General features: G+C 56.0%; 1 protein-coding gene across 1 annotated transcript in view; it reads left to right on the top strand.

The window, feature by feature from the left end:
* DLST (dihydrolipoamide S-succinyltransferase) overlaps positions 1 to 8,212 on the top strand; it is a 17,864-nt gene extending 9,652 nt beyond the window's left edge. Inside the window, exons 14-15 of the mRNA XM_040412357.1 lie at positions 6,443 to 6,610; positions 7,904 to 8,212. Of these exons, the coding sequence (XP_040268291.1) occupies positions 6,443 to 6,610; positions 7,904 to 8,038 (303 nt within the window). The 3' untranslated portion in view covers positions 8,039 to 8,212. The remainder of the gene's footprint in view (positions 1 to 6,442; positions 6,611 to 7,903) is intronic.
* The last annotated feature ends 4,681 nt before the right edge of the window (positions 8,213 to 12,893 follow it).

The raw sequence follows: 12,893 nt of genomic DNA on the forward strand, positions 1-12,893 counted from the left end.
ACTGCAGAGGATGGGGCTCACTGGTTATTACCTCCTCCCAGTTATAGGGGTCCTGCAATAACCAGTAAGCACTTTCCTTCACTGCAGAGGACGGGGCTCACTGGTTATTACCTCCTCCTGCTCCCAGTTATAGGGGCCCTGCAATAACCAGTAAGCACTTTCCTTCACTGCAGAGGATGGGGCTCACTGGTTATTACCTCCTCCCAGTTATAGGGGCCCTGCAATAACCAGTAAGTACTTTCCTTCCCTGCAGAGGACGGGGCTCACTGGTTATTACCTCCTCCCAGTTATAGGGGCCCTGCAATAACCAGTAAGCACTTTCCTTCCCTGCAGAGGACGGGGCTCACTGGTTATTACCTCCTCCCAGTTATAGGGGCCCTGCAATAACCAGTAAGTACTTTCCTTCCCTGCAGAGGACGGGGCTCACTGGTTATTACCTCTTCCTACACCCAGTTATAGGGGCCCTGCAATAACCAGTAAGTACTTTCCTTCCCTGCAGAGGACGGGGCTCACTGGTTATTACCTCTTCCTACACCCAGTTATAGGGGCCCTGCAATAACCAGTAAGTACTTTCCTTCCCTGCAAAGGACGGGGCTCACTGGTTATTACCTCCTCCTGCTCCCAGTTATAGGGGCCCTGCAATAACCAGTAAGCACTTTCCTTCCCTGCAGAGGACGGGGCTCACTGGTTATTACCTCTTCCCAGTTATAGGGGCCCTGCAATAACCAGTAAGCACTTTCCTTCCCTGCAGAGGACGGGGTTCACTGGTTATTACCTCTTCCTACACCCAGTTATAGGGGCCCTGCAATAACCAGTAAGTACTTTCCTTCCCTGCAGAGGACGGGGCTCACTGGTTATTACCTCCTCCCAGTTATAGGGGCCCTGCAATAACCAGTAAGCACTTTCCTTCCCTGCAGAGGACGGGGCTCACTGGTTATTACCTCCTCCTGCTCCCAGTTATAGGGGCCCTGCAATAACCAGTAAGTACTTTCCTTCCCTGCAGAGGACGGGGCTCACTGGTTATTACCTCCTCCCAGTTATAGGGGCCCTGCAATAACCAGTAAGTACTTTCCTTCCCTGCAGAGGACGGGGCTCACTGGTTATTACCTCCTCCCAGTTATAGGGGCCCTGCAATAACCAGTAAGCACTTTCCTTCCCTGCAGAGGACGGGGCTCACTGGTTATTACCTCCTCCTGCTCCCAGTTATAGGGGCCCTGCAATAACCAGTAAGTACTTTCCTTCCCTGCAGAGGACGGGGCTCACTGGTTATTACCTCTCCTCCCAGTTATAGGGGCCCTGCAATAACCAGTAAGCACTTTCCTTCCCTGCAGAGGACGGGGCTCACTGGTTATTACCTCCTCCTGCTCCCAGTTATAGGGGCCCTGCAATAACCAGTAAGCACTTTCCTTCACTGCAGAGGACGGAGCTCACTGGTTATTACCTCTTCCCAGTTATAGGGGCCCCGCAATAACCAGTAAGCACTTTCCTTCACTGCAGAGGACGGGGTTCACTGGTTATTACCTCTTCCTACACCCAGTTATAGGGGCCCTGCAATAACCAGTAAGTACTTTCCTTCACTGCAGAGGACGGAGCTCACTGGTTATTACCTCCTCCCAGTTATAGGGGCCCTGCAATAACCAGTAAGCACTTTCCTTCACTGCAGAGGACGGGGTTCACTGGTTATTACCTCCTCCTGCTCCCAGTTATAGGGGCCCTGCAATAACCAGTAAGCACTTTCCTTCCCTGCAAAGGACGGGGCTCACTGGTTATTACCTCCTCCTGCTCCCAGTTATAGGGGCCCTGCAATAACCAGTAAGCACTTTCCTTCCCTGCAGAGGACGGGGTTCACTGGTTATTACCTCTTCCTACACCCAGTTATAGGGGCCCTGCAATAACCAGTAAGTACTTTCCTTCCCTGCAGAGGACGGGGCTCACTGGTTATTACCTCCTCCTGCTCCCAGTTATAGGGGCCCTGCAATAACCAGTAAGCACTTTCCTTCACTGCAGAGGACGGAGCTCACTGGTTATTACCTCCTCCTGCCCCCAGTTATAGGGGCCCTGCAATAACCAGTAAGCACTTTCCTTCCCTGCAGAGGACGGGGTTCACTGGTTATTACCTCCTCCTGCTCCCAGTTATAGGGGCCCTGCAATAACCAGTAAGCACTTTCCTTCCCTGCAAAGGACGGGGCTCACTGGTTATTACCTCCTCCTGCTCCCAGTTATAGGGGCCCTGCAATAACCAGTAAGCACTTTCCTTCACAGCAGAGGACGGAGCTCACTGGTTATTACCTCCTCCTGCCCCCAGTTATAGGGGCCCTGCAATAACCAGTAAGCACTTTCCTTCACTGCAGAGGATGGGGCTCACTGGTTATTACCTCCTCCCAGTTATAGGGGCCCTGCAATAACCAGTAAGTACTTTCCTTCCCTGCAGAGGACGGGGCTCACTGGTTATTACCTCCTCCTGCCCCCAGTTATAGGGGCCCTGCAATAACCAGTAAGCACTTTCCTTCCCTGCAGAGGACGGGGTTCACTGGTTATTACCTCTTCCTACACCCAGTTATAGGGGCCCTGCAATAACCAGTAAGTACTTTCCTTCCCTGCAGAGGACGGGGCTCACTGGTTATTACCTCCTCCTGCTCCCAGTTATAGGGGCCCTGCAATAACCAGTAAGCACTTTCCTTCACTGCAGAGGATGGGGCTCACTGGTTATTACCTCCTCCCAGTTATAGGGGCCCTGCAATAACCAGTAAGTACTTTCCTTCCCTGCAGAGGACGGGGCTCACTGGTTATTACCTCTTCCTACACCCAGTTATAGGGGCCCTGCAATAACCAGTAAGTACTTTCCTTCCCTGCAAAGGACGGGGCTCACTGGTTATTACCTCCTCCTGCTCCCAGTTATAGGGGCCCTGCAATAACCAGTAAGCACTTTCCTTCCCTGCAAAGGACGGGGCTCACTGGTTATTACCTCTTCCCAGTTATAGGGGCCCTGCAATAACCAGTAAGCACTTTCCTTCCCTGCAGAGGACGGGGCTCACTGGTTATTACCTCCTCCTGCTCCCAGTTATAGGGGCCCTGCAATAACCAGTAAGTACTTTCCTTCACTGCAGAGGATGGGGCTCACTGGTTATTACCTCCTCCCAGTTATAGGGGCCCTGCAATAACCAGTAAGCACTTTCCTTCCCTGCAGAGGACGGGGCTCACTGGTTATTACCTCTTCCTACACCCAGTTATAGGGGCCCTGCAATAACCAGTAAGCACTTTCCTTCCCTGCAGAGGACGGGGCTCACTGGTTATTACCTCCTCCCAGTTATAGGGGCCCTGCAATAACCAGTAAGCACTTTCCTTCCCTGCAGAGGACGGGGCTCACTGGTTATTACCTCCTCCTGCTCCCAGTTATAGGGGCCCTGCAATAACCAGTAAGTACTTTCCTTCCCTGCAAAGGACGGGGCTCACTGGTTATTACCTCCTCCTGCTCCCAGTTATAGGGGCCCTGCAATAACCAGTAAGTACTTTCCTTCCCTGCAAAGGACGGGGCTCACTGGTTATTACCTCCTCCTGCTCCCAGTTATAGGGGCCCTGCAATAACCAGTAAGTACTTTCCTTCCCTGCAGAGGACGGGGCTCACTGGTTATTACCTCCTCCCAGTTATAGGGGCCCTGCAATAACCAGTAAGTACTTTCCTTCCCTGCAGAGGACGGGGCTCACTGGTTATTACCTCCTCCCAGTTATAGGGGCCCCGCAATAACCAGTAAGCACTTTCCTTCCCTGCAGAGGACGGGGCTCACTGGTTATTACCTCCTCCTGCTCCCAGTTATAGGGGCCCTGCAATAACCAGTAAGCACTTTCCTTCCCTGCAGAGGACGGGGCTCACTGGTTATTACCTCCTCCCAGTTATAGGGGCCCCGCAATAACCAGTAAGCACTTTCCTTCCCTGCAGAGTACGGGGCTCACTGGTTATTACCTCCTCCTGCTCCCAGTTATAGGGGCCCTGCAATAACCAGTAAGTACTTTCCTTCCCTGCAGAGGACGGGGCTCACTGGTTATTACCTCTTCCTACACCCAGTTATAGGGGCCCTGCAATAACCAGTAAGTACTTTCCTTCCCTGCAGAGGACGGGGTTACTGGTTATTACCTCCTCCCAGTTATAGGGGTCCTGCAATAACCAGTAAGCACTTTCCTTCCCTGCAGAGGACGGGGCTCACTGGTTATTACCTCCTCCTGCTCCCAGTTATAGGGGCCCTGCAATAACCAGTAAGCACTTTCCTTCCCTGCAAAGGACGGGGCTCACTGGTTATTACCTCTTCCCAGTTATAGGGGCCCTGCAATAACCAGTAAGCACTTTCCTTCCCTGCAGAGGACGGGGCTCACTGGTTATTACCTCCTCCTGCTCCCAGTTATAGGGGCCCTGCAATAACCAGTAAGTACTTTCCTTCACTGCAGAGGATGGGGCTCACTGGTTATTACCTCCTCCCAGTTATAGGGGCCCTGCAATAACCAGTAAGCACTTTCCTTCCCTGCAGAGGACGGGGCTCACTGGTTATTACCTCTTCCTACACCCAGTTATAGGGGCCCTGCAATAACCAGTAAGTACTTTCCTTCCCTGCAGAGGACGGGGCTCACTGGTTATTACCTCCTCCCAGTTATAGGGGCCCTGCAATAACCAGTAAGCACTTTCCTTCCCTGCAGAGGACGGGGCTCACTGGTTATTACCTCCTCCTGCTCCCAGTTATAGGGGCCCTGCAATAACCAGTAAGCACTTTCCTTCCCTGCAAAGGACGGGGCTCACTGGTTATTACCTCCTCCTGCTCCCAGTTATAGGGGCCCTGCAATAACCAGTAAGTACTTTCCTTCCCTGCAAAGGACGGGGCTCACTGGTTATTACCTCCTCCTGCTCCCAGTTATAGGGGCCCTGCAATAACCAGTAAGTACTTTCCTTCCCTGCAGAGGACGGGGCTCACTGGTTATTACCTCCTCCCAGTTATAGGGGCCCTGCAATAACCAGTAAGTACTTTCCTTCCCTGCAGAGGACGGGGCTCACTGGTTATTACCTCCTCCCAGTTATAGGGGCCCCGCAATAACCAGTAAGCACTTTCCTTCCCTGCAGAGTACGGGGCTCACTGGTTATTACCTCCTCCTGCTCCCAGTTATAGGGGCCCTGCAATAACCAGTAAGCACTTTCCTTCCCTGCAGAGGACGGGGCTCACTGGTTATTACCTCCTCCCAGTTATAGGGGCCCCGCAATAACCAGTAAGCACTTTCCTTCCCTGCAGAGTACGGGGCTCACTGGTTATTACCTCCTCCTGCTCCCAGTTATAGGGGCCCTGCAATAACCAGTAAGTACTTTCCTTCCCTGCAGAGGACGGGGCTCACTGGTTATTACCTCTTCCTACACCCAGTTATAGGGGCCCTGCAATAACCAGTAAGTACTTTCCTTCCCTGCAGAGGACGGGGTTTACTGGTTATTACCTCCTCCCAGTTATAGGGGCCCTGCAATAACCAGTAAGTACTTTCCTTCACTGCAGAGGACGGGGCTCACTGGTTATTACCTCCTCCTGCTCCCAGTTATAGGGGTCCTGCAATAACCAGTAAGCACTTTCCTTCCCTGCAGAGGACGGGGCTCACTGGTTATTAAATAATTTTACTGGGAGGTCCCTTTAAGGGCCCTTGCACACGACCATATTCCCTCCGAGACATGCGGTCCGTGAGCGGCATTGATCGTGCACACGGGAGCGCACAGCATCATGGATTACAATGATTCATATGATTTTATGAGTGCGAGACAAAGGCCCGACGTGCGCAGAATCATTGTAATCTATGATGCTGTGCGCTCCCGTGTGCACGATCATTGCCGCTCACGGACCGCATGTCTCGGAGGGAATAGGATTGTGTGCAAGGGCCCTAAGACTAAAGTTCAGTTGAAAGTGAGTGCGGCAGAAGGAGCGCGGGTCATTATGGAAGCAGGCAGGGGCTCGCACTGCTGGACCACCCTGACTGCGAAGTACCTACCTGTCAGCTGGTAGAGACCACGTTGGAGGGTGGCTGCTGCTGCTGGGAAAGTCCACTGTGAGGCGGGTGACAGGTGCTGAAGGGCAATCCCTCTGAAACAGCCGTCTGCAGATGAGATGCTGGCTTAGTTATTATCCAAGTCATGTCTCGTGGCCTGTTTAAAGGGTCGGACATTTACTTATAGCTGATAGCTGCCTTCCATCTGGTGGCATCAGAGGCGGAGTTTGCTAAGAGCTCATTTGCATCCCAGAATTCCAGGAGCAGGTATGGGTTAGGGTCACGGTCTAAGTCTCCTCATGAAGGAGAGAGAACACTCCCCAAATGGGAAGGAGGGGGAGAGACCGTTTTCTACTCTTCACGGAGTTGGTACATTCCAGCGGAGAGCACTGGCGGGTCTCCGCTATCATATAATTGACGCCATATTTGTTACATTCAGGCCCGGAAGAACGAGCTGGCCATCGAAGACATGGATGGAGGGACCTTCACCATCAGCAATGGCGGAGTCTTCGGCTCTTTGTTTGGGACTCCAATTATCAACCCCCCACAGTCCGCTATCCTGGGGATGCATGGGATCTTCGAGCGCCCGGTTGCAGTGGCCGGAAAGGTAGGTGCACAGCTGGGGCATGCTGGGAGATGTGGGAGGAGTCACATATTGGTGCTGGAAGATATGGGTGGTGTCTTGCAGTGTGAGCTGTGTATCGGTGATGGCATATGTGGGAGGAGTCACTCTGTGTATCTGCTGGGAAATGTGGGCGGAGTCACTTGGTGTGGGTCGGTGCTGGGAGTTGTGGGCGGAGTCACTCGGTGTCGGTCGGTGCTGGGAGTTGTGGGCGGAGTCGGTCGGTGCTGGGAGTTGTGGGCGGAGTCGGTCGGTGCTGGGAGTTGTGGGCGGAGTCGGTCGGTGCTGGGACTTGTGGGCGGAGTCGGTCGGTGCTGGGAGTTGTGGGCGGAGTCGGTCGGTGCTGGGAGTTGTGGGCGGAGTCGGTCGGTGCTGGGAGTTGTGGGCGGAGTCGGTCGGTGCTGGGAGTTGTGGGCGGAGTCGGTCGGTGCTGGGAGTTGTGGGCGGAGTCGGTCGGTGCTGGGAGTTGTGGGCGGAGTCGGTCGGTGCTGGGAGTTGTGGGCGGAGTCGGTCGGTGCTGGGAGTTGTGGGCGGAGTCGGTCGGTGCTGGGAGTTGTGGGCGGAGTCGGTCGGTGCTGGGAGTTGTGGGCGGAGTCACTCTGTGTGGGTCGGTGCTGGGAGTTGTGGGCGGAGTCACTCTGTGTGTGTCGGTGCTGGGAGTTGTGGGCGGAGTCACTCTGTGTGTGTCGGTGCTGGGAGTTGTGGGCGGAGTCACTCTGTGTGTCGGTGCTGGGAGTTGTGGGCGGAGTCACTCTGTGTGTGTCGGTGCTGGGAGTTGTGGGCGGAGTCACTCTGTGTGTGTCGGTGCTGGGAGTTGTGGGCGGAGTCACTGTGTGTGTCGGTGCTGGGAGTTGTGGGCGGAGTCACTGTGTGTGTCGGTGCTGGGAGTTGTGGGCGGAGTCACTCTGTGTGTGTCGGTGCTGGGAGTTGTGGGCGGAGTCACTCTGTGTGTGTCGGTGCTGGGAGTTGTGGGCGGAGTCACTCTGTGTGTGTCGGTGCTGGGAGTTGTGGGTGGAGTCACTCTGTGTGTGTCGGTGCTGGGAGTTGTGGGTGGAGTCACTCTGTGTGTGTCGGTGCTGGGAGTTGTGGGCGGAGTCACTCTGTGTGTGTCGGTGCTGGGAGTTGTGGGCGGAGTCACTCTGTGTGTGTCGGTGCTGGGAGTTGTGGGCGGAGTCACTCTGTGTGTGTCGGTGCTGGGGCATGCTGGGATTTGGGGTGCTGTGTGTGATGACGTCATTGGGTAGCAGGGAAGGTCATTGCTCTGTCCTTGTCCTGCAGGTGGAGGTGCGTCCTATGATGTATGTGGCCCTGACCTATGATCACCGACTGATTGATGGGAGAGAAGCCGTATTATTCCTGCGCAAAATCAAGTCTGTGGTGGAGGATCCGCGTGTCCTGCTGCTGGACCTCTGAAGCCTCGCGAACCTCCTGGTTTTATGTCGCCCTGTGTCAGAGGAGGGGGCATTGTGTACAGACTCTCCCGCGGAGGCCGGGGCCTCCTCTATCCCACCCCCTACAGAGCTACTCACCATATTTAAAGACCACTTTGATTTTAAAGTTGTATAAAATAAATTCCCTTAACATCAATTCCAGTGGCCTGAGCTGCGTCCGGCGGGAGAGGGGTCGCTTATGGGCCCTGATCACATGAGCTCCAGAGAGTTGTACCCTGAGATCAGATGTTTGGGATTGAGTTCTTTTTCCTTTACACATGACCACACCGGAGAGCGAGGGCCCCCAATACTAGACTGGAAGTCAGCAATTAAAACCACGTCTGCCTGTGGCCTCGCTTGGCTGGCCCGTCTGCCTGTGGCCTCGCTTGGCTGGCCCGTCTGCCTGTGGCCTCGCTTGGCTGGCCCGTCTGCCTGTGGCCTCGCTTGGCTGGCCCGTCTGCCTGTGGCCTCGCTTGGCTGGCCCGTCTGCCTGTGGCCTCGCTTGGCTGGCCCGTCTGCCTGTGGCCTCGCTTGGCTGGCCCGTCTGCCTGTGGCCTCGCTTGGCTGGCCCGTCTGCCTGTGGCCTCGCTTGGCTGGCCCGTCTGCCTGTGGCCTCGCTTGGCTGGCCCGTCTGCCTGTGGCCTCGCTTGGCTGGCCCGTCTGCCTGTGGCCTCGCTTGGCTGGCCCGTCTGCCTGTGGCCTCGCTTGGCTTGGCTGGCCCTGTGTCTGGTTTGTGTGACCTGCCTCTCTCTTTTGGCTGACTCGTCTACCTGTGGCCCCCCTTGGCTGGCCCTGTGTCTGGTTTGTGTCTAGTTTGGCTGGTCCGTTTACCAGTGGCCCCACTTGGCTGGCCCTGTGTCTGGTTTGTGTGACCCACCTCTCTCTTTGTTTTGGCTTGCTGTTTCTTGCCTTTAGGCCTCATGCCCTGAGTTTGGCTCTTAAAGGGAGTCTGTCACCAAAATATGACGTTATACAGCGTAGTGGTGGGCGATATAGACAATATGCGATATAAACTATATAAATTTGGCCAACGATAGAGATTTCGTTTATATCGCCATATTGCGGTAGAACATGGCATGCACCGCTCTCAGCACTCACCATGTTCTCCTGAGCCGGCACAGTGGAGAAGGAGGGAGTCCCTCCCCACTGTGTGCGGCTGCCGCTGACGACCAATAAGAACAGAGAGGAGGGGAGGGACTGTGACCACTCCGCCACCAATAAGAACAGAGAGTAGGAGGAGGGGAGAGACTGTGGCCACTCCGTCACCAATGAGAACAGAGAGGAGGGGAGAGACTGTGGCCACTCCGCCACCAATAAGAACAGAGAGTAGGAGGAGGGGAGAGACTGTGGCCACTCCGTCACCAATGAGAACAGAGAGGAGGGGAGAGACTGTGGCCACTCCGCCACCAATAAGAACAGAGTAGGAGGAGGGGAGAGACTGTGGCCACTCCGTCACCAATGAGAACAGAGAGGAGGGGAGAGACTGTGGCCACTCCGCCACCAATAAGAACAGAGAGTAGGAGGAGGGGAGAGACTGTGGCCACTCCGTCACCAATGAGAACAGAGAGGAGGGGAGAGACTGTGGCCACTCCGCCACCAATAAGAACAGAGAGTAGGAGGAGGGGAGGGACTGTGGCCACTCCGCCACCAATGAGAACAGAGATGAGGAGGAGGGGAGGGACTGTGGCCACTCCGCCACCAATGAGAACAGAGAGAAGGGACTGTGACCACTCCGCCACCAATAAGAACAGGGAGGAGGGGAGAGACTGTGGCCACTCCGCCACCAATGAGAACAGAGAGTAGGAGGAGGGGAGAGACTGTGGCCACTCCGTCACCAATGAGAACAGAGAGGAGGGGAGAGACTGTGGCCACTCCGCCACCAATAAGAACAGAGAGTAGGAGGAGGGGAGAGACTGTGGCCACTCCGCCACCAATGAGAACAGAGATGAGGAGGAGGGGAGGGACTGTGGCCACTCCGTCACCAATGAGAACAGAGAGGAGGGGAGAGACTGTGGCCACTCCGCCACCAATAAGAACAGAGAGTAGGAGGAGGGGAGAGACTGTGGCCACTCCGCCACCAATGAGAACAGAGAGTAGGAGGAGGGGAGAGACTGTGGCCACTCCGCCACCAATGAGAACAGAGATGAGACTGTGGCCACTCCGCCACCAATAAGAACAGAGAGTAGGAGGAGGGGAGAGACTGTGGCCACTCCGCCACCAATGAGAACAGAGATGAGGGGAGGGACTGTGGCCACTCCGCCACCAATGAGAACAGAGATGAGGAGGAGGGGAGGGACTGTGGCCACTCCGCCACCAATAAGAACAGAGTAGGAGGAGGGGAGGGACTGTGGTCACTCCGTCACCAATGAGAACAGAGAGGAGGAGGGGAGGGACTGTGGCCACTCCGCCACCAATAAGAACAGAGTAGGAGGAGGGGAGGGACTGTGGTCACTCCGTCACCAATGAGAACAGAGAGGAGGAGGGGAGAGACTGTGGCCACTCCGCCACCAATGAGAGTAGGAGAAGGGGAGGGACTGTGGCCACTCCGCCACCAATGAGAACAGAGATGAGGAGGAGGGGAGGGACTGTGGCCACTCCGCCACCAATAAGAACAGAGATGAGGAGGAGGGGAGGGACTGTGGCCACTCCGCCACCAATAAGAACAGAGAGTAGGAGGAGGGGAGAGACTGTGGCCACTCCGCCACCAATGAGAACAGAGAGTAGGAGGAGGGGAGAGACTGTGGCCACTCCGCCACCAATGAGAACAGAGATGAGGAGGAGGGGAGGGACTGTGGCCACTCCGCCACCAATAAGAACAGAGTAGGAGGAGGGGAGGGACTGTGGTCACTCCGTCACCAATGAGAACAGAGAGGAGGAGGGGAGAGACTGTGGCCACTCCGCCACCAATGAGAGTAGGAGGAGGGGAGGGACTTTGGCTACTCCGCCACCAATGAGAACAGGGAGGAGGGGAGGGACTGTGGCCACTCCGCCACCAATAAGAACAGAGTAGGAGGAGGGGAGGGACTGTGGTCACTCCGTCACCAATGAGAACAGAGAGTAGGAGAAGGGGAGGGACTGTGGCCACTCCGCCACCAATGAGAACAGAGATGAGAGGAGGGGAGGGACTGTGGCCACTCCGCCACCAATGAGAACAGAGATGAGGAGGAGGGGAGGGACTGTGGCCACTCCGCCACCAATAAGAACAGAGTAGGAGGAGGGGAGGGACTGTGGTCACTCCGTCACCAATGAGAACAGAGAGTAGGAGAAGGGGAGGGACTGTGGCCACTCCGCCACCAATGAGAACAGAGATGAGGAGGAGGGGAGGGACTGTGGCCACTCCGCCACCAATGAGAACAGAGATGAGGAGGAGGGGAGGGACTGTGGCCACTCCGCCACCAATAAGAACAGAGTAGGAGGAGGGGAGGGACTGTGGTCACTCCGTCACCAATGAGAACAGAGAGGAGGAGGGGAGAGACTGTGGCCACTCCGCCACCAATAAGAACAGAGGAGGGGAGGGACTGTGGCCACTCCGCCACCAATAAGAACAGAGTAGGAGGAGGGGAGGGACTGTGGTCACTCCGTCACCAATGAGAACAGAGAGGAGGAGGGGAGAGACTGTGGCCACTCCGCCACCAATGAGAGTAGGAGGAGGGGAGGGACTGTGGCCACTCCGCCACCAATGAGAACAGAGATGAGGAGGAGGGGAGGGACTGTGGCCACTCCGCCACCAATAAGAACAGAGAGTAGGAGGAGGGGAGAGACTGTGGCCACTCCGCCACCAATAAGAACAGAGAGTAGGAGGAGGGGAGGGACTGTGGCCACTCCGCCACCAATGAGAACAGAGATGAGGAGGAGGGGAGGGACTGTGGCCACTCCGCCACCAATGAGAACAGAGATGAGGAGGAGGGGAGGGACTGTGGCCACTCCGCCACCAATAAGAACAGAGAGTAGGAGGAGGGGAGAGACTGTGGCCACTCCGCCACCAATGAGAACAGAGAGGAGGAGGGGAGAGACTGTGGCCACTCCGCCACCAATGAGACAGAGTAGGAGGAGGGGAGGGACTGTGGCCACTCCGCCACCAATGAGAACAGAGATGAGGAGGAGGGGAGGGACTGTGGCCACTCCGCCACCAATGAGAACAGAGATGAGGAGGAGGGGAGGGACTGTGGCAACTCCGCCACCAATGAGAACAGAGATGAGGAGGAGGGGAGGGACTGTGGCCACTCCGCCACCAATAAGAACAGAGTAGAAGGAGGGGAGGGACTGTGGCCACTCCGCCACCAATAAGAACAGAGTAGGAGGAGGGGAGGGACTGTGGTCACTCCGTCACCAATGAGAACAGAGAGGAGGAGGGGAGAGACTGTGGCCACTCCGCCACCAATGAGAGTAGGAGGAGGGGAGGGACTGTGGCCACTCCGCCACCAATGAGAACAGAGAGGAGGAGGGGAGAGACTGGCCACTCCGCCACCAATGAGAACAGGGAGGAGGGGAGGGACTGTGGCCACTCCGCCACCAATGAGAACAGAGAGTAGGAGGAGGGGAGGGACTGTGGCCACTCCGCCACCAATGAGAACAGAGAGGAGGAGGAGGGGAGGGACTGTGGCCACTCCGCCACCAATGAGAACAGAGGAGGGGAGGGACTGTGGCCACTCCGCCACCAATGAGAACAGAGATGAGGAGGAGGGGAGGGACTGTGGCCACTCCGCCACCAATAAGAACAGAGTAGGAGGAGGGGAGGGACTGTGGTCACTCCGTCACCAATGAGAACAGAGAGGAGGAGGGGAGAGACTGTGGCCACTCCGCCACCAATGAGAACAGAGAGTAGGAGGAGGGGAGGG

The sequence above is a fragment of the Bufo bufo genome, chromosome 11 (genome assembly GCF_905171765.1).
Source record: "Bufo bufo chromosome 11, aBufBuf1.1, whole genome shotgun sequence".
Taxonomy (NCBI): domain Eukaryota; kingdom Metazoa; phylum Chordata; class Amphibia; order Anura; family Bufonidae; genus Bufo; species Bufo bufo.